The sequence below is a fragment of the Schistocerca serialis genome, chromosome 4, assembly GCF_023864345.2.
Source record: "Schistocerca serialis cubense isolate TAMUIC-IGC-003099 chromosome 4, iqSchSeri2.2, whole genome shotgun sequence".
Classification (NCBI taxonomy): domain Eukaryota; kingdom Metazoa; phylum Arthropoda; class Insecta; order Orthoptera; family Acrididae; genus Schistocerca; species Schistocerca serialis.
The window spans coordinates 767,196,838-767,218,414 of NC_064641.1; the positions used below are offsets into that span (position 1 = coordinate 767,196,838).

The following is a 21,577-nucleotide window of genomic DNA, read 5'->3' on the forward strand; positions in this document are numbered from 1 at the left end:
TGCCTTGAACTTTTTCCATAAACACTCAACATTGTCAGTGTTGGAACAGAAATTTTCGTTTTGATCTGTTAGATAGTCTGAAATCTGCCTTCTATTACTCTTGCTAAACAGATAAACCTTCCTCCCTTTTTCTTATATTCCTACTAACTTCCATATTCAGGGATGCTGCAACGGCCTTATGATCACTGATTCCCTGTTCTGTACATACAGAGTCGAAAAGTTCGGGTCTGTTTGTTATCAGTAGGTCCAAGATGTTGTTATCAGTAGGTCCAAGATGTTATCTCCACGAGTCGGTTCTCTGTTTAATTGCTCGAGGTAATTTTCGGATAGTGCACTCAGTATAATGTCACTCGATGCTCTGTCCCTACCACCTGTCCTAAACATCTGAGTGTCCCAGTCTATAGCTGGTAAATTGAAATCTCCACCTAAGACAAAATTTATGTGAAATGTATTCCAGATTTTCTCTCAGTTGTTCTGTGACTAATGCTGCTGAGTCGGGAGGTTGGTAAAAGGAGCCAATTATTAACCTAGCTTGGTTGTTGAGTGTAACCTCCACCCATAATAATTCACAGGAACTATCCACTTCTACTTCACTACAGGATAAACTACTACTAACAGCGACTAACACGTTACCACCAGATGCATGAAATCTATCCTTTCTAAACACCGTCTGTGCCTTTGTAAAAATTTCAGCAGAATTTATCTCTGGCTTCAGCCAGCTTTCCGTACCTATAACGATTTCAGCTCCAGCGCTTTCTATCAGCGCTTGAAGTTCCGGTACTTTACCAATGCAGCTTTGACAGTTTACAATTACAATACCGATTTCTGCTTGGTTCCTCCTGTACCCTTTGAGGCTGTTGCCCTTTCTGTACTTGCCTGAGGCCATCTAACCTAAAAAACCGCCCAGTCCACGCCACACAACCCATGCTACCCATGTAGCCACCTGCTGTGTGTAGTGGACTCCTGACCTATCCAGCGGAACCCGAAACCCCACCACCCTACGGCGCAAGTTGAGGAATCTGCAGCCCACACGGTCGAAGAACTGTCTCAGCCTCTGATTCAGACCCTCCACTCGGCTCTGTACGAAAGGTGCGCATTTAGTCCTGTTGACGATGCTGCAGATGGTGAGCTCTGCTTTCATCCCGCTAGCGACACTGGCAGTCTTCACCATATCAGATAGCCGCCGGAAGCCAGAGAGGATTTCCTCCGATCCATAGCGACACACATCATTGGTGCCGACATGAGCGACCACCCGCGGATGGGTGCACCCTGTACCCTTCATGGCATCTGGAAGGACCCTATCACATCTGGAATGACTCCCCCCCCCCCCCCCCGGTATGCACACGGAGCGCACATTGGTTTTCTTCCCCCCTCTTTCTGCCATATCCCTAAGGTGCCCCATTATGCGCCTGACGTTGGAGCTCCCAACTACCAGTAAACCCATCCTCTGCGACTGTCCGGATTTTGCAGACTGAGGGGCAACCTCTGGAACAGGACAAGCAGCCATGTCCGGCCAAAGATCAGTATCAGCCAGAGACAGAGCCTGAAACTGGTTCATCAGACAAACTGGAGAGGCCTTCCATTTAGCCCTCCGGAATGTCTTTTGCCCTCTGCCACATCTCGAGATGACCTCCCATTTTACCATGGGTGAGGGGTCAGCCTCAATGTGGGCAGTATCCCGGGCAGCCACAGCCGTAGTCTGATCGGGGGATGCGTGGGATGAGCTGGTCGTCCCCGACAAACCCCCATCGGGACCCCCACAGTGATGTCCATTGGCAACAGCCTCAAGCTGTGTGACCGAAGCCAACACTGCCTGAAGCTGGGAGCGAAGGGATGCCAACTCAACCCGCATATTTTATCTGACGACATGTAATAAGGACGGATTTGAGACAGGCTAGTCACAGGTGTGGCATACATTGGATTAATAGGAGCCTATGACACTGCTAGCCATAGTAAGTTGGTTAGGAAGGATTAGGAAGCTATATGCTACAACAGCAGGTTAGCGCTCAATACAGATCATCCAATTTTTGCTACAAAATAATCCATTATGTCACCTTGAACAACAGAAGGAGTCTTATTAGAGACCTGAAACATAGGATCCATTATGGAAATGTACTTGAATACAAGTTTTGAACCACTGTTCTACTGAACGCAAATCCAGTGGATTACTAATGTGACACTTGCCCAGGTGGTTGAGAAGCAACAGGAATCCCTTTTACAGTCACAAAATGGAACCACTTAAGACTCAGGTCAAGAAAAGACTTCTGGCACAAAACATAGCCTATTCCATCATTTCCTAGTGCCCAAAAAATGGCACTGTGGTGAACTACAGCACATGGAAGATCAATGTGGTATCACGGAGAAACTTATTGATCTCCTCAACATTACATTATTGCAATGAAGACTGGAAATGTATTCAGATAGGAGAAATTTGGGCTCCAACTATGTGATCTCTCTGGGTATAATTTGTATAGTCGATACTTTTTAGTTATGTTTGTGTATTTTTCTCCTTTATTTGTAGTTTACATGCTTGATAAGCTTTGCTTGTGTAACTGCATATTCTTCTCAATGTCATAACAAAATTTCATATTCTGAAGTCCTGAAAATAAACCAATGTTAAATTTCCCTCACTGAAAAGTCACTTTTTCTCTCCAACATTGTTAGTGCAAAGTATCACTGTGCATATCAAGCTGTAACAGATGTTATGTGTGCCAATTTTCGGCCCTGATGATATCAGGAAATGGTTATTTGATATGAAGCTCAGGCTGACAGTCTAAGTAACCTCTGTACAACAAAATTCAACATTTCAATAAAAAGTTTTTTGTTACTCTGAAATGTTGAGAGGTTCTATGCTGGTGTTCTGAATGCTGCGAAGAACTGAACAGACAGAAATAGACATTTTACATGATAAATTTTTCCATTCCTACTGGAAGTATTACGCACTTCATAAGAATAATTTCAATTGTATTTTTCTTTTTTCCTTCATATTCATACATAAAATAAGGTAGTTATCCTTCAAAATACATATTTATAATTGGCAACATAATTACTTATGCTAAATAATTAAACTATAATATTTACAAAGATTATGAGTGTATAGGCTCCCCTGTGTAATACATTATACTTTACTGTTGCTTTCATGTAAATTCATCCTGTTCGGGTTCATATCCTATCAAAGTAGGTGGTATTCCAAGATGTGACAACAGCTGCATCATAGTTACTTTATGTCCTTGTTCATGTGTCATTTCTAATAAATCCTGAAGAGCACTCTGACATCCAGCTTTCCATTTACAGATGGATTCCCTTAGCTTTGTCAAATCATGCTGCAAACAAGAACAATGACAGATTGTAAAAATTAAGCAATAGGGCTGTAGTACATAAGATGCCACACAAAGTAATTACTTTTAGCTATAGGTTAACAAAATTTCCCAGTACACAAAGCTCAAGTAGAATATAGCAACAATATTGTATAGTCTTATAAAATTGTTATTAAAATCTGTGGAACCAGGCACTCCACACTAAATTTTAAACAACAGATACAACAAACGTGTTTCGCTTGCCTTTTTCCGATAGAGCTGAGCAACTCTCAGCGACTGCACTTTATCCTCTTTCGCGGCTACATTTCTTTCTAAATCGGCCAGTGTTTTCTGATCGTAAACTATTTCGAAATCAGTATCAACACTCGTACTGTTTGCAATCTCTGTAACATCAGTTTGCGAACTACGGTTATCTACGTCTGGGCTTACAGTTTCATTTTCAACTGCGTCTCGCAGTTGCGCCTGCGTGCCTCTCCGCCTCACACGATGCTCTTTTTTGCTTGTAACAGTTTTCTGTGGGCCTTCACCTCTTTTCGGCGTTTCTGTGGACTTTACGTCTCTCTTCGGGGTTTCTGCAGATTTGAAACTGTTTGGTGTCACACATTTCGCCTTTGACAGTAATTCATCACTTCCCTCATTTTTATCAGGTGTACTTAAATTTTGACCACTTACAAAAGAACAACTGGGAGAAACAGTGGGAGATTTTCTTTTGAGGCCTACACGTCTGCAAGGAGTAAGGAGCGATTTATTTATGCCATGAGTTTGAGAGTGTGGTGTTGTAGGATTACCCGTATGCTCATTAACCAAAGCCATATCAACAGAAGGCTACGAAAACACACAGTAAATACAACAACATCTGAATGCCGAACAACTACTACACCAACTTTCAAAATTTGACGCCATCAAACTTCTCACAGATTTTATTTCCTCAAAGCCGTCCACAGCGGTGTCGAATACTAGCAAAGATCTTACGAATGTCGTACACACCTCCTTGGGAACACAATTCAAAGTGGGGTGTCGAGAAGAAATTTTATATTTGTTTGCTGTAGGAGGAAAACTAACAAACGACGCGAGTGTAAAATGCTAGGCAAAAGATCAGAACGAGGGAACCATGATTACAACAACCTGTCTGTTAAGTTTTTCGCTCCCGCTTTTGTTTATGACACTCTGGATTTGCGGCGCACAAATTTAAATTGCTTGTTTTGGTTGTTCGTCGTTCGACAGTTTGTGGTGACTAGAGTTATGGGTTCCGTACGGCTTATAAAGATTATGGTAAACATATGCTGTTAAACAAACAACAGGGGAATAACAATGAACTCTTCATCTTATGGTAGAAGATCCCTTTTTGCTTCTTCGACGGATAGCAGTCTTCCTGTGGTATGTAAAACGTTTCTGACAAGTTATAGCCTTTCGATGTTGCGTTCAGTATTATAAGTATTGGGATCAAGCTACGCAAATGAATGAACGATTTTGCTGGTGAATTTCCGTGGGGAACAGGAGTAATGTAATAGTATTGTTTGTGAATGCTGGTAAATTCAGAACGACAAATGTTTCAATATGGATTTCTGACTGTGTTCATTTCGTGGCCCGTCTTGTGCACCATCTGCCGAAACTGGATGGAAATGAAGACTAATTTTTATTTGTTGGTAGAAATATCGTTTCTCGTCCCAGTGTGAAACTAGTGTCATTTCGTATTTATATAACAGAAAATATTAGAATTCTATTTCATAAGATGATACTGTTACCTAGTGCTTAACCATCTCTGCTGCAATTACTTTATTGGACGTAAGGCCTACTTGGAAAAATTTCAGTCACACTGTTTACAAACAATCACTGGCCATTTTGCCTTGTTTCTAGTGTAAACATACTGTTCATAATGAGATTTTCACAGATATTTGTGCTTATTTTTAAAATAATACTTGTATATTTTTTGTACTTTGACTGGAATGTTGCCAAGTCATATAACACATTACTGATGTACCTAAACTACATTTTGAATGTTAATGCAATTGTGTAATTTATACAGAGTACGGCTAGTGTTACTTGCAACCCACAATATATAACATGGACCTTTGATACATCGTTCATCACTAGTCCATTGGTAACATGTAGTTTTGTCCACAGAAGTATCAGCTTTCATTACTGAGTAGCAGCATGAACTGGTGATTTTCAAAGAATATTGCTTTTTTCCATTGTCATTAAATGCCAATGATATGCAGTACCTACTTGAGGACTGAAGTTTGCAGGAGATACTTATTTGTTTTGGCCAGTGAAGGTGTGTGCTGTGGTCTTAGTAGAACTGCCCTGCAGAGTAGTCCTTCAGTTATTTTGCCACCATGATGCACATTTTGCAAATTGATGTAATTAATGACCCCATCAAGTGTTACTCTTATGTGCTATGATTGTTCATTGCATAGCTGTAGACTATGTGGTCCAAAACAAGTGAAATGTGAGATAATATGCCAGGTCTCATGAATGTGAGCTATTGGTATATTCTTTAAGTCTGATATCATACGTTACATACACATAGTGAAGCAGATGTATTTGTTTGTATGTTTCAGCTATAGTTATTGGTTGTGTATTTTTGTTGTTGTATGTAGTGTCGTTCTTGTGGGTGGTGGCTTGGATCATGTTGTTCAAAAGATCTGTTAGGTATGTAGAGATTGTGATCCAGTAGGGGAAGTATGGTATTTATTTTTTATTGATTTATTTCTTTTACACACATTGCATATCACAAAAAAACATGTACATCCTTAATGGAAACCCTTATTTTCCCTCGTGTTCTCTGATATTTTAAAGTTTTTTATATGTTTTGTATATATAAAGGTGTTAACAAGAACAATTTACCTGCCCAAAACCTTGTGTAGCTAAAATCCTGTTAGCTTTTATGTTTTTATTTTTGATAATGTTTGCATGTTAGCGATGTCATCTATATCCATCAAGGTAATGACATCGTTGTCTGTAGGTGTACCATCACATTGTTAACTAATCCAAATATGTCCAGTTTACACAAAATACTGGCTGTTAATAATTATTTATATACATGTTATGGATCATGTTTGTGTATTTCATCACCTTGAGCCAGTCAACTACCTTGTTGAAGACAGTATCAGTTTTCTAGTGTGGGTATTGTGTATATTTTCAGTGAGACAGCATGTTGCATCTGTTATAATGAGTTACAAAACTAATGAGGTTGGTACACTGAACTCGTGTATTATCTTCCAGAGCTTACCCCAATTAATGCTGTCATATGCCTGCCAGAAGACAATGAATGTAATTTGTGGTCTTTATCAAATTCATAAAACTTCTGCATCATCAATGGTTTTAGTCGACTTAGTATTAGAGTGATGTACACATTATATCCTATCTCCGGCAGTAAGATCCCTCAATAATTATGCACTTTTATGACATTGCCTTTTGCAAAAATTGGGCATAAGATCGCCTTTCTCCAATCAGTGGGGATCTCCTCTGCTGATCATATTTCAGCCATAAGCTGTCTGAGACCCTCTATTACCGCTTCCCCCAGTACCGAAACAACTCCACAATGATGCCACTACCGCCTGGAGCCTTACTGTTTTTTCTCATCTGACATTGCCTCGGGAACTACTACTTCTTTCCCTTCTATTTTCTCTAGTTCTTTTGTTTCTACCTGATCTTCAAGATTTAGTACTTTGTCAAAATATCTTCCAAACTCATCTGCTTGCTCCACTGAAAGAACCACTCTTTCCTCACTGAAAGAACCACTCTTTCCTTACCACCCGTTAGGATTAAAATCTGTAGTCTATAAATGCCTCTCACAAACCTTGTCTGCCAAAAGGAGAAGTGGATTGCTTTCCTCAATTCCTCAGTTTGCATCAGTAGTTGCTTATCATATTCTCATTTCTTCTGCTTATTATTCCATCTGTCAGTCCTCTTTCCGCTGTGTATGCAATCTTTGTGTTATCAGTGGGATTCTTGAGTGATTCTAATCTTCATGCTGTCCTAGTCTTCACCACCTCTTCACATTCATCATCAAACCACTGCTTTTTCATGGGCTTTGGTTGATGTCCCAGCTCTTCACTTGCACCTGTAGTGACCACCATCTCTCTCCAACTCCACCTGCAGTCCTGGGTGACAGTAGAGTTATGACTTTTTCTTGATAGTGCCATCTACTTGCTCATTTGCAAGCATGTCTTTGTCACAACGAGCCACTGCTTCATTTCTCTTTCACCATTTGGTGGATGGTTTCAATTGCAGTTTCAGAATCACTAGAAGATGGTCAGTATTATTACTTGTTCAGCACACCTATGGTGTAAGTATTTAAAATTGATTAAAATAGAGTTGTAAAAATGTAATCTGGAGTACAAGTTTTCTTGTACAGTGTCAAGCTTAAAATCACTCTGGGCGTCTGAAGACACTAAGGCAACAAATTGTTCCATCCCTGGCAGTCTGATATATCCAGATACTTGAGACAGTCAGCTGCACGTATCCCGAATGGCTTGGTGGCAGGGGGCCAATTAACGGAACACCCACTCAAAGTTGGGGTGGACTGCCACACTCAGTGCAAATCATTGAGGCAATGCTGAGATTTTCAGGACCTCTCAAGGCAGGAGGAGGTGCCACCAAATTCAGAGTGGTGGTTCACCAGTCTCTGCACACTGACACCAAATTGAGCTGGTCCGGAAGGCTCCAGTTGGTATCCAAATGTTCTCATGATAGACAGCTTCTAACATCTTGAGGTGGGAAATACAGACAGCCATAAACCACACAGCCATAATCTAACCATGATTTGATAAATCCCCTATCAAACTGCGGGAGGCAGAACCTGTTAACTCCCCATGTCGTTCCGCTGAAGCATTTCTAAATGTCAAATGATTTGAAGTCATTCACTTGTTGGTCTTTCAGGTATGGGAGCCAGGTTAATTTAATGTCAAATTTTAGGTCCAAAAGGGCACATTGCTCTTAAAATATAAGACTTTGTTCCCCATTGTGAGCTCTGGTTGGTTAACAACTTCAAACAGCAAGGTTAAAATTAACAAACATAGCCTTCTCTGGAGAGACAGAAAATCAGTTTTATTAGTCCAAGCTTTCATCTTCCTGATGGTCAGTTGTAGTTGCATGTTGTCGTTGCAAGATCAGAGGAAGAGCAGAAGATTGCAAAATCATCCACAAACTAAAACCATTTAGCAGTAGGAGACGCCACTGAGAACAATTGCAAACAGTGTGCTACTGGGTACACTGCCTTGGGGGACCCCATTCCCTGCATACTGCAGTCAGACAAATTATAACCAATGCAATATCGAAAACACAGATCCTCAAGGAAGGATTGGATAAAAAATGGCAGAATCCATGTAGTCCCTATACAGAAAGTTGCCAAAGGATACTGTGCCTCCAAGTGGCAGTTTTTTGGAGGTAAAAAACCACACTAATCAAATAGTTTCAGCATGATAAGCAGCCTTGTCCCAAGTACAATTGAGCTGCCAAGAGCAGAATGGTACAGCCTGAAACCACACTGGGAGTAGGACAGGAGCCAGACAAGGCGAGGGTTGACTGTGTGCTCGAAAGTCTTGCCCATATAACTGTTAGTGTTAGTATGATCCTGGAATTAATACTGCCTCCTCCCCAGTCATGGGATACTGTCCATAAAACTAGATCCAATTTAAACAAGACAGGGCCTTGCCCATGCCCCCAAGGCATAGATGACAGAGCATGGCATAATGAACCTGATCCAGTCCTGGAGCCTGTCTCTGGCAACAGTCAGGGCTGATTCCAATTCCCATAGACAGAATGGAATATTGTAGACCACCTCATTTACACAAGAATAGCCTCCTCACCTCCACAGTCCTAAGGAACACTTGGAATGCAGGGGTTTGGACGATGCAGTGATGAAAAGAAAGTGTTCAGCTAGAACCTGAGCCTATCTTTAGGCATGCACACCAAGCCCCCATTTCAAAACAAGGCTGTAAGGGGAGATGTGCTGATCTTGCCTGAAATCCTACTTATTGAGTTGAAAACTTGCACAATGGTAGTGGACCGATTAATGGAAATCATGGTTTCCTTTCAGAAGTTCCTCACTGGTTCTTATACCACTTGTCTTGCTTGTGCTCCTATAGACATGAAAGCACAAAGATTTTCTGTAGTTGGATGGTGTTTGAATTTCTGCAAACTTGTTGTTTTTGTTGTTGTTGTTGTTGTTGTTGTTGGTCGTGGTGGTGGTGGTGCCTTAGTGTGTAAAACAGTTGAGGTCACAAGTGCCTGTGTCATAACTTTAAATGGTCAGTTACCAGATGAAGTTGAAGTTGGTAATACTCAGAGCCTAATGGAATGGAGTAGAGGGATAGCTAAAAACAAGCACTACCCCTTTGAGGAGGATGCTCAGATGGTTAAAAATTACGAATAAAAAATAAAATGTGATCTACAGTTCGTGCTGCATCTGCTAAAATATCTGACAACTCAGATGGCAAAATACATCACAATAAGCACAGAGTGGTGCGAGATCTGTACTTAACAAATGACAATGACAAATGACAGTGCCCAATATGCAGCCGAGCTAAAAGTATCTCCTCATGATGAGAAGGGTGAGAGGAAGACAGCCAAGCCATTGTGAGTTGTTTAATTTCCCAGAGTTTGCTACTAAATGGAGAAGACCAGTATTCATGCCAGGATGACACATTGTACCTGTGTGAAGCAAAGCAGAGAGCTTCTGAGGGCACAGAATAGCTAAAAGGCCTACGTAGTCAGACTGCAGCCTTGGCAGCAATATCGGCAACTTCAGTCCCTGACATTCCTACATGACTAGAGACCCACATGTACGTCACTTTGGCTCCATCATCAGTGAATACCTGCATTCGTGGGTTTGTTGTACTAAGGGGTGGTATGTGTATAGTACACAGAGGCTCTGGAGGGCACTAAGTGAACTGGAACATAATGCATAACTGAGAAACCTGTACCGTCAGATGTACTGGGTGGCCTGATAGAGGGCAGAAAGCTCTGTAGTAAAAATCGGGCACTGGTCTAGAAGCCAGTATCTACAATATGTTTGTTGCAAATGACAAAGGCAAGGCCAACACCATGGTTGATCTTAGAGCCATCAGTGTAGACAAAGGTGCTGTCTCCATGTTTCATGTGAAATACGAGAAACGTACAGCAATAGGTCAAATCTAGAGTTAGCCTTGGGAAGTGAACTGAGTCCAAGATGAACACCGATATCTGCATGAAGCCAAGGCAGTGAAGGGCTCTTAGCCACTGCGAATGTGGCAGGTAACATAAGGTTAAGGTTCAGAAGCAGTGTCTGAAAGCGAACTCTGGAAGGCAACAAAGAAGCTGCACTTACCCCATATTGGTGGTCAAGGGAGTCATCAAAAAGGAACACATAGACTAGAGGATATATGACATGCATATCTGCTGAGGAGAACATCACACCAGTGTGACGGCAGTAGTTCGGCAGCATCTGCAGAGAGAGACTCAAAACCAGGCTAATGTAGAAAGCTTCAGTAGCCAAACATGACTCAGTAGTGGATCGTGTTGAGACGTCATAAAGTAGACAGTCGTGCAGACAAGTAAACGAGATACCCCTAGTCCATTTTTGATCAGACAAGGGACTGGTATAAGTCTAGAAGGATTTTCCGATCCACCCCCTATGAAGTACCGTTTGAAACATGTAGCATATTCAGAGATCGGGTACAGTGAGCTGCCGGATCAGATATGTAGGAGGAACAACAGAGCTTCATATCAAGCATAAGCCCCAAGAATTTCATGGTTTTGACAAACAGAAGAGCAACAGGACTGGTATGTAAGGACAGTGGGAGAAACTCCTTTTGTCGCCGGAAGTTCAGGCAGACAGTTCTTTCAGTGGAAAAGTGGACGCTGTCGTCGATGCTCCTTGAGCAAAGATTGTCAAGACATTGCTGAAGTTATTGCTCAAGTAAACAGGTCCGTGGAGAGCTGCAATACATAATAAAGTCATTGATGAAAAAGGTTATAACGTCAAGTTGAACACACATATTCAGAACGACACAACACATATAAGTCACAGAGTAAGTTGACAAGCAAGACATGTGCAAACGTTAACATTCGAATGAGCACTGAGTCCCAGTCTAGCGGCCGCTGCTCGGCTGGCCGCTTAGGTGGCACAGCTACTGCATGGCTGGCAGACAGCGCCGCACGTAGAGGACACGCGTAATTGTGCGGCGGCGCTTTGAATGATCGGCGAGTCACAACAAAAAGAGCCTAAGATGCCTGGTGGAAGACAGTCCACGACAGGGTTAACTGCTATGGCAAAGAGGACTATGCTCAGCACTGGGCCCTTAGGCATCCCGTTCTCCTGAAGAAAACTATTTGACAAAGCTGAACCCACAAATACTTTGAAAACCTGGTCTTTTAAAAACTCACAAATAAAATGGGGCCAGGTGGCTTCGTTAGCCCCACATGTGCATTGTATGGAGGATGCACGTCCTCCAGCAGTTATCTTAAGCCTTCTCCAAATCAGAAAACACAGCTACAGTCTGGCATTTCTGTAGAAATTTCTTCATAATGTAGGTTGACAAGGTGATGAGATGATCAACTGCAGAGTGGTGCTTACACAATCCACATTGTGCATTTGTTAGCAAAATCTGAGACTCAAACCACCACACCAGCTGAACACTGATTGTGTGTTCCATCACACTGCAGACACTTCTGGTGAGGGAAACTGGGCAGTAACTGGTGGAAGATGCTTATCCTTACCAGGCTTGGGTATGGGAATTACAATGGCTTCATGCCAATGGCTGGGAAATATGCAGTCCGTCCAGATGCGATTATATGTATGAAGGAGAAAGTGGTTGCTGTCAAATGATAGGTACTGCAACATCTGTATGTAAATACTGTCCAGTCCTGGATCGGAGGACCATGACAAGGTGAAGGCATGTTCAAGATCCTTCATAGTAAAAATGGCATGGAGCGTTTGCGATTCTGGGAGGGGAAAGATATCTCTTAAGCCGCATCCACTTGTTTCCAAGGTAGCAAGGCAGTATGGTAATGGACGGAGCTCAAGATCTCTTCAAAGTATCGGCCCAATGTGTTGAAAATATCGGCAGAACCCACAATGACATCGTTCGCTACAGTCTGCAACATCTGTATGTAAATACTGTCCAGTCCTGGATCGGAGGACCATGACAAGGTGAAGACATGTTCAAGATCCCTCGTAGTAAAAATGGCATGGAGCGTTTGCGATTCTGGGAGGGGAAAGATATCTCTTAAGCCGCATCCACTTGTTGCCAAGGTAGCAAGGCAGGATGGTATTGGACGGAGCTCAAGATCTCTTCAAAGTATCGGCCCAATGTGTTGAAAATATCGGCGGAACCCACAATGACATCGTTCGCTACAGTCAGCTCCACAATGACATAATTTGCTACAGTCAGGCCAGGAATTGGGAGATGTAACTTGTTTCCAGAAAGCCGGTGTAGGTTATCCCCAAACAACATAAATGGCAATAAACCTGTTAAAAAAGTTAATAAAACAGATCCAGCTAGCTTTTTTGTATTTTCTGATAATGTAACGACACTTCGTGCGCAACTGCTTATAACAAATACAGTTCTCCTTTGTGGGATGGGATTCAAAGTCACGGGGAGCACGTGTCTGCATGAACCCCATCGCCGCATTCCTCACGCCACCAGGTGATTGGGACACGTCGCATTGGGGAAGAGGTTCAGAAGATGGAACATTCTGTATTGGTAAGGACAACATTTGTAAGGTACTCTACCTGATCATCACTGCTATGTAAATGTTATTCATTGAGAGTTATCAGTGAAGAGTAGAGCTCCAGTTAGCTTTAGAAAGCTGCCACTTGGTGTTGCGTATAGATGGGACATGAGTTAGCACATGGCTTACATATGGGAAATTGTCACTTGAATATGTGTCTGAGAGGATGGACCACTCTAGACAATGGGCAAGTTGTACAGCACAGAACGAGAGGCCTAGGTGCAAGAAAGCGCATTTGGAATCTGAATGACATGTAGGTTCAGCATTCTTGAGAGAAATGTGAGTAAACTGGTTGAGATTATCTGCCATGAGAGAGCCTCTCGGGCAAATTCTCAGGGAGCCCCAAATGGGATATTGGGTACTGAAGTCACCGAGTAGCAGAAAGTGTAGAGGGATCCCACGGGTAAGTTGCAGTATGCCTGGCCTGGTGAGAGCAGAAGACAAGTGTGTGTAGGTATGGTGATTTGCACTGGTGAAATGGACATCAACTGGACAGAGGTGCTGCATGTTGTCACTATTGTAGAGGAACTCTGAGTTGGAGAAGGGGAAAAACGTTTGTCTTTGTTCCCGTTCTTAGTACCTTTACATTTGTCAGACATGGACACACATGTTCGCTGACTTGAGGGGCACGCAACATCATCTCAGGACTATTTCTTTTTAAATTTCCATTCTTCTGGTTGTATCACAAGTGACTTCATCAGTGGGTGAAGGTTTTTTGGTGTGCTGAGCAAATGCAATGGGTGGAGGTGAGGATGTCGCCTTAGCACTGAGTGATTTCACAACCATAGCACTGAACTTTGGGTCGCAGGTCTGTGTGGTCATATCTTTCATGTGGCCGCAAAACAGCAACAACAGTACTGTAACTGCTGGATAATGGTACACAAGGCTTTCAGGTAACTAACATTTTGCAAGGGACATAGAAGGGTACCTTGTCTTTCACCCAGACCTCCTGAAAGGCTCACTCATTGTGGTACACATGGCATTTGCAGGATGAAGTGGCATGGTTGCCAATGCATTTGATGCAACAGGGAAAAGGAGACTGGCAATCTCCCTTGTGATCATCCTTACCACAAGTTACACATTTGGTTGTGATTTTACAGGACATGCGAGTATGAAAATAATGCTGTCATTGCTAGCAACGCATTGGGTTCGGAACATAGGGTCTGACATTGATGACTTCATAGCCTGTCTTGATCATGAATAGGAGCTCCACTTGATCAAATGTCAAGAAAAGAGTGCGGGTAGGCATGAATGATGGTCAACCCTCTTCATAACCCAATGGGCTGCAATTGTGCCCTTATCAGAGAGATAATGTTATATATCTCCCACAGTCACACTATGAAGCAGCCAATTGTATGCAACACCATGTGAAGAAATCAGTGTCCGTTGAGCCTCTAAAGGAATAGGGTTTCTATGGAGGAGCACAGCTGTAAGCAGTTTTTGGGATTGAAAGGCACTGTCTGTCTCTAAAAGCAAAGTTCCATTGCATAAGCAAGTGCAGGACTTCAGCGGGGCTGCAGTTGTGTTCACACCTTTCTGAATGATGGGTAGGATCACTGTTCTGACCACCTATGCATGACACCATGAGGTAGTGGTGAGCAACTGCAAGATTTGTCATTTCATCGGTCTCATTCCATTTCCATTTATTAGACAGAAGTTGGGTCGATGGAGTTGATGTACCCATTGTGGGTGAATCCCCCATGATTGTCAGCATCTCCAATGGCGCACTCCTTTGAGATTGGTTGTGGTCAGTTGTTAGTTGTTAGTCATGCATTTAAGGCTACAAAGATGCCATTATCAACACCTTGCTAAGTTTGAACAAGGTGATGTATTTGGGCTATGAGAAGTTATATGTTCCTTTTGCGATACTGCAGAAAGACGTGAAAGGAATGTAGCCACTGTACGTGATTGCTGGCAGTAGTGGTCACTAGAATGTGTGGCCCCAAGAAGACTGGATGTCGGATGGCTACATGGCGCTACCAAGAGGAAAGACGATTGTGTTTGTTGTATGGCTCTGGTGCATCATTTTGCATCTGCAGCTGCAATTTGAGGGGCAGTTGGCACCACAGTAACACAAAGAACTGTTGCAAATTGGTTACTTCAAGAACAGCTCCTAGCTCTAGTGTGCATTCCACTGGCCCCAAATCCACCACTCTTTGCGATTTCAATGGTGTCACACTATAGCTCATTGAAGGGCAATGTGGAAGTCTGTCCTGTTTTCTGATGAAAGTAGGTTGTGCCTTGGTGCTAGTGATTGCCATGTGTTGGTTAGGAGGAGGTCAGTTGAGGGCCTGCAACCAACCTGTCTGTATGCTAGACACACTGGATCTACACCTGGAGTTATTGTGTGTGGTGTGATCTTGTATGACATTAGGAGCACTCTTATAGTTATCCCACACACTCTGACTGCAAAATTGTATATCAATCTGCTGATTCACCTGTTGTGCTGCCATTCATGAACAGCATTCCAGGGGGTGTTTTCCAACAGGATAACACTCACCCTCATAGTGCTGTTGTAACCCAGCATGCTCTATAGAGTGTTGACGTGGCCTGCTTGATTACCATATCTGTCTCCAGTCAAGCAGATATGGGACGTCATCGCATGAGAAGTCCACCGTCATCCACAACCCACAAACTGACATCGGGCACCTGTACAACATGATGCATGCACATTTGAATGATTGCATTCATCATTCTGACTTTTACACAGGCTGTTAGTGTACCAGCGTTTCTCATTTGCAATGGCTTACGTTGCACTTACATTGACCTGTGATCTTGCAGTGTTGATCACTTAAATACGTTACCTAGACAAATGTATTCCCAAAATTTCATTAATTTACCTTAATTATTATTTGGTGTTGCATTTTTTTCCATCAATGTATGTCTTCCCAGTGTACAAACAGTCCAATTTGTGGAGAGCATGGTTGGCCACTTCATGAAAACTCACCAAATAAGCTACCATTTTCAGTGTCAATTTCAGAAATGACTGATTCCCAGTCCTTGACATGTGCTACCCTTTTGAAGGAGTGCAAAATCCAGCAACCATACCCCAATGGTCCCTCATATTTTGGAGCTTGAAAAAATATACTATCACTTAAATCCCATCCAAATGGTACTGACTGAAATCCCTTCTGTTGACAGGTGGTTGGCAGTAACTCTAATATTTACTGCAGCCATGCAAATAAATGAGCACAGGGTGTGATTGGCCTTACTTGTGATTCTTGTACCAGCACTTCAGTAACCTGGACTCTACATGTTCAGCTTTTACCAGTGACAGGGCTCCAGTTAGGGAACTTTCTTCCCATAAATCCAAAGACTGAAGAAGCCACGTGGTGGAGGACCAAGGGCTTTCTGCACCTCCTCCATTCCTATTCCCACAGTGGATAATCTTCCACAAGGGATACCTCTAAAGTAGTTAAAGAGAAAAAGAAGAAATTTTGGGAGAGGGCTACCAGTGACAGCGGAGATGCGAGAATCCCCTCCCCCCCACCCCCCCACCCCCCACCCTTTCCATCGAACTCCAAACAGTGTTTGTTAATGTTGTTTTACCCTCACAGGTGAAAGGCAGTGCTCCTGGGGCATGACCTGTTCTTGTGGGCCCTTCACACTTAAGGCTCTCTTATGTCTACATATACATATACATCTGTACTTCACAAGGAGCATGACAGTGTGTTTTGGAGTATACTTCTGGTACTTCTTTCTAATTCTGCCCCTCCCTTTTCTGTTTGTGTCTGGTACATGGGAAGAATGATTGTTGGTAGATCTCTGTATTTACTTTAATTTCCCAAATTGTTTTGTTGTGGTCATTACATTTGATATATGCGGAAGGGAGTAAAATGTTGTCTGACTCTACCCAGCATGTACTCTTGTAACATTTCAATAGTAACATCAGCCAGTGGAGTTTGTTGAGCATCTCCATAATGCTGTTATACTGACTAAAGAATCCCATAATGAAATGTGCTGCTCTTAGTAGGATCGTTTTTATCTCTTCTATTTATCCAATACTGCAAGGTGGTCAGACTGATGAGCAATACTCAAAATCTGTAGAAAAAGTGTTTTGTAAGCCACCTCTTTCATGGATGAATTTCATTTCCTTAAGACTCTTCCTATGAATCTCAGTCTGACATCTGCTTTTCCCCTGTTTGCTCCTCCCCTCTCCCTGCCCCCCCCCTCCTTCCCCTCTTCACACACTAGATGACAGTGCTGGACTGTATCAAATGCATCCTCAAGTTAAAGAAAAGGCATCAGCCTGAGCGCTAATGTCTAAAGTGCTGTAAACAATGTGGATCTCATCGAGGGACAGTGTGAGCCGAGTTTCACAAGATCTCTGTTTGTGGAATTCGAGAAGATTTTGTAGAGGAAATTTTTGTTTTCCACATCTCAGAAGAGACCTTCCGCATACACACTGGTATCCTTTCCCAACCAGCCACTGTTTCCCTGAGAGGCTCCATTACTCACCTAAGGTTAGAGCTCCCAGTGACCAGCATACCTGTCAAAAGCCAGAATAATCACCTTTTCCAGGGTGGACTGCTACAAGATGTGCAGGAAAGAGAGAGAGTAAGTGAAGTTCCAAAACGTACTGACCTCCAGGGAGCTCATGGCTCTTTTGTGAGATCTTGAGTGTTGCTTACGGGGTGCTGAGCTATTGCAGCCCTTTGTTCCTTTGTGGGCTGTATTCTTTTACCCAAACCCCTCCCTCCCTGTCCTTATTCCTTCCCCTCTTCTGTTCTCTTGGTGTCCTTGCTTATGATGGCCCAGCCACCTTCCTGGTTTCTGCTGTCCATTACAGTTTTGTTCCTCTTGTTTTTTTTTTTTTTTTTTTTTTCCAGCATTTATGGTCCACCATTGGGGTTTGACCTTCCCTTCTAATTTTGTCTCTGTAGTGTTGATCAACTTGAGAAGAAAACCTTTCTTAGTGTCTTTGGCATGTGGCCTTTCCGCCTCTTCCATTTTTTTTATGTCACTGTACTTTAATGTATAAACCAGCATGGTAGCCAGTCTGTGTGGTGGAGTCATTATGCACCCTTTTGATTGATCCACTTGATAACACAGGTATCACACTTTTGATACCAGAGCTGTTACCTCCCCACGTATGCCTAGGAGTGGTTGTTTGTCATTCTGGGGCATTGGAACTCCTGGCAATGACCGCTGTGCCTGGGTGATTCCCAAGGGGAGAGCCCCTGATTGAAGTGGGTGGTTCCAGGGCAGACAATTTGTGTATGAAACCTGTTGAGCTCTAAAAAACTGGCCATTCTTCTACAGCAGTCTCTTTAGTTGGAAATGGACCTTTAATGCTGCTGCTTATGACCCCGCAGCCTTTCTTTCACTGGCTACCCTCTGGGAGGATGGCCAGGCTCACCAGCTTGAGACCCTTTACTCACTACCTCGCCTGTACCAAGACTGATGGGAAACCCTTCAGTGCCACCAAGCTGTTATTTTTTATGCAAACTGTTGAAGACAAGTTTGATGAGTGAACTCAGAGAGTAAGATGCAGGTGGGTTTGCTGTTACCTAAACTTGTTCTGTTGCCTAACCTGCTGCCCTTTGTGCCTGTGACAATCTTGGTGACATCTTAGCATCCATTACTCCTCACCATTCTTTGAATATGATTTAAGGAGTCTTTCTTTTTTTTTTTTTAAAAAAAAGGAACCTCCACTTTCCAACTGATGAAGAACTACGGGCTGATATGGAATGGTGGGAAATTCATTTTGTTCAACATGTTCGGAAAGGCCATAAGGACAATCACATTGATAGAGGTCCCTTTATTCAGGCATTTAAGGAGATTACCCTCCCAGAGAAGGTCAAGGTAATGGTTTATTGGTGTGACATGAAGCCGTACGTCCCGCCACCCATGAGGGGTTTTTGGTGTTTGCGCTTTAGGCAGATGGCTTCCCACTGTACAGGGAACCCTCCATACGGTGAATGTGGATACCCACCAGTTTCTTGTGGACTGTAATATGTGCTTTCTTAATGATGGTTCCCCTTCCCATTTTAAGGCTGCTTATTGCACTTCCACTGCCATTCTTTTGCTCACTTCCCCTTCCTTCTCCCTTGAGCACACTGGTTACTACACTATAACTTCTGTGATAGTGACCACTACCCTTTGATTCTCTCACTCCTTTCTCACCTCCTGATGGCCAAGTTACCCCAATGGTCTTTCCTTCTTGCTGATCGGCATCTATATACCTCCCAGGTCGTGTTCTCTCTTTGTCATATTGTATTAATGAAGTCATCTGTGATGTGTCTGGTACTATTACTCACACTACTGACACTATTGACCCCTTCTCAAGAAGCCCCTTTCACTGCCAGACGGTCCTGTGGTGGAACACAGCCTTTACCATCACCCCTGCTCTGTTTGTGGATGATTTCTGTATCTGGGCTAGTGTCCACTTCATGGCCTCTGCAACAGCTCCAGGGTGCTGTTTGGCATTCTTCTGCATGGACTCCCTCACATGGCTTTCAGTTCTCCCCCCTTAAATTGCAAATGGTGCATTTCTGCTGCTGTACTGCAGTCTATCCCTACCCACAACTCTACCTCGATTTCCAGTCCCTGATTGTGGTCCCCCCAGTTCCTTTTCTTGGGACTTCTTTCTGACAGCAAGATTACTTTGTTGCCCATATCTGCCTTCTAAAGACTGGCTGTTTCTGTAAACGCAGTGCCTTTCCCTTCTCTGCCCATACCTCTTGGGGTATGGATTGTTTAGTCTTCACTACCTTTATCAGGCCTTACTTCTGTCCTTTCTGGACTACAATTGTCGGTTTATAGCTCAGCTGCCCCTTCCACACTGCTCCTCTTGGACTCAGCCTACCATTGTGGTATCCGTTTGGCTGCTGGTGCCTTTCGCACTAGCCCTGTCTATAGTTTTCTGGTTGACATTGGAAAGCCCCTCCTTTCGTCTCAGCAATCCCACCTCTTGGTTTCCTATGACACTGCTATCCACTCTTTCATTGTTCACCCCTCCTATTCTTTTCTTTTTGCAACTTCTGGACATCGCCTGCCTGCCTGCCCTAGGGTTGGTTTATAGGATGGGCTCCACCTTGCTTCTCTCCACTGCAGTTTCAATCTTTCCTGTGTCCCGTTCCTTACGTTCCCACCCAAATGCCACCCGCCTCCCCCTCTCCACCTGCTCCCTTTGGTTAGTTTGTCAACCCTGGGTTCAGATGGGCCTCTTCTGGCTTCTGAAGGGCTCTATCGCTCCATGGTGCACTGTTGTTTGTTCCACCTGCTCTTACAAGAGTTTTTGGTTGTTATTATTTTTTACACCAATGGCTCTAAATCTGCTTTTGACATGGGATATGCCTGCACGTCTTCTGTTGCCATGGAACACCATCTGTTGCCTGCCATGTGAGGGGTGTTAACTGTGGAACTGATGGCCATTTACCAGACTATCTGCTTTAATAAACGGTCCTCCCTCACCTGAGTTTTGTTACGTACGGACTCAATGAGTGGCGGGGTGTTTACTGTGGAACTGGTACCCATTTACCAGACTGTTTGCTTTATTAAACAGTCCTCCCTCACATAGGTTTTTTTTTATGAACGGACTGAATGAGTTGCTTTCAGGCTATAACCCAGTGTTTTCCTGCCACTCATTGGTCTCTGCCAACTTTTTGCTCGGTTGTGGACTGACTCTTGAGGAAGGGGGGGGGGGGGCACTCCTGTGTTTAATAGACATTGTGATATTAGGGGACTCCCTCCACATGGCCTTCTTCCCTCTGCCTCTCCCAGTAGGTGTCTACCATTCTCTGCCATCTTTTTATCAGCCATACTAGGTTTACTCTGTAATGAGCAGTCCCCCCACCCCATGCATTTGCAGAGTCCTCCTCTTGATTATTCATATTTTGAAACTTTGTGGCAGATTAAAACTGTGTGCTGGACCGAGACTCGAACTCGAGACCTTCACCTTTCGCGGGCAAGTGCTCTACCAACTGAGCTACCCAAGCACGACTCACGCCCCGTCCTCACAGCTTTACTTCTGCCAGTATCTCGTCTGCCCGTGAAAGGTATAGGTCCCGAGTTCGAGTCTCGGTCTGGCACACAGTTTTAATCTGCCAGGAAGTTTCATATCAGCACACACTCTGCTGCATAGTGAAAATCTCATTCTGGTATTCATATTTTGCTGCACTGCCCTTGCCTTTTGGCCCTCTGCAGTAAACACACCCTCCCACTCTCCTTGTCCCAAATGTTAGCAGACCACTCTTGCATAGTTGTGTTTGCCCTCAATTTTCTTCGTGAAAGTGGTATTTCCTTCTAGGTTTAAGTACCTGTATTTCCTTCCTGAATTGGAGTCCCTTGGTTAGCATTGGTGTTTGTTTGGGTGCCCTTCAGCCTTACATCCACACTAGCCAGGTGTCCTTCCCATTTTCCCTATGGTCTGGCTTTTTTTGTGTCATTTTGTTTACCCTTTTCTTGTGTTTTTTGCCTGGTGTTGTCATTGTTGTGTCATGATCATAGTATGGTGGGGGGAATGGGATGGGTCGGCAGTGGAGTTGAAGCCCTGTCACGTGTAGTGTGTCTGGAGCACCCCCTGCTCTCGTCCCCCACCT

The 21,577-nt window shown here is 43.4% G+C and overlaps 2 protein-coding genes across 2 annotated transcripts in view; one reads left to right on the forward strand and one right to left on the reverse strand.

Moving 5' to 3' along the window:
- Positions 1 to 2,978: 2,978 nt before the first annotated feature.
- LOC126473318 (uncharacterized) lies at positions 2,979 to 4,282 on the reverse strand. The gene is made up of 2 exons (XM_050100301.1): positions 3,561 to 4,282; positions 2,979 to 3,323 (listed from the first exon to the last, which is right to left on the reverse strand). Exons 1-2 carry the CDS (start codon positions 4,128 to 4,130, stop codon positions 3,138 to 3,140), a joined length of 756 nt encoding a protein of 251 aa, XP_049956258.1. The 5' UTR covers positions 4,131 to 4,282; the 3' UTR covers positions 2,979 to 3,137.
- Positions 4,283 to 4,312: 30 nt separating this feature from the next.
- Positions 4,313 to 21,577, forward strand: part of LOC126473317 (condensin complex subunit 2) — a 183,872-nt gene continuing 166,607 nt past the window's right edge. Inside the window, exon 1 of the mRNA XM_050100300.1 lies at positions 4,313 to 4,694. Within this exon, the coding sequence (XP_049956257.1) occupies positions 4,629 to 4,694 (66 nt within the window). The 5' untranslated portion in view covers positions 4,313 to 4,628. The remainder of the gene's footprint in view (positions 4,695 to 21,577) is intronic.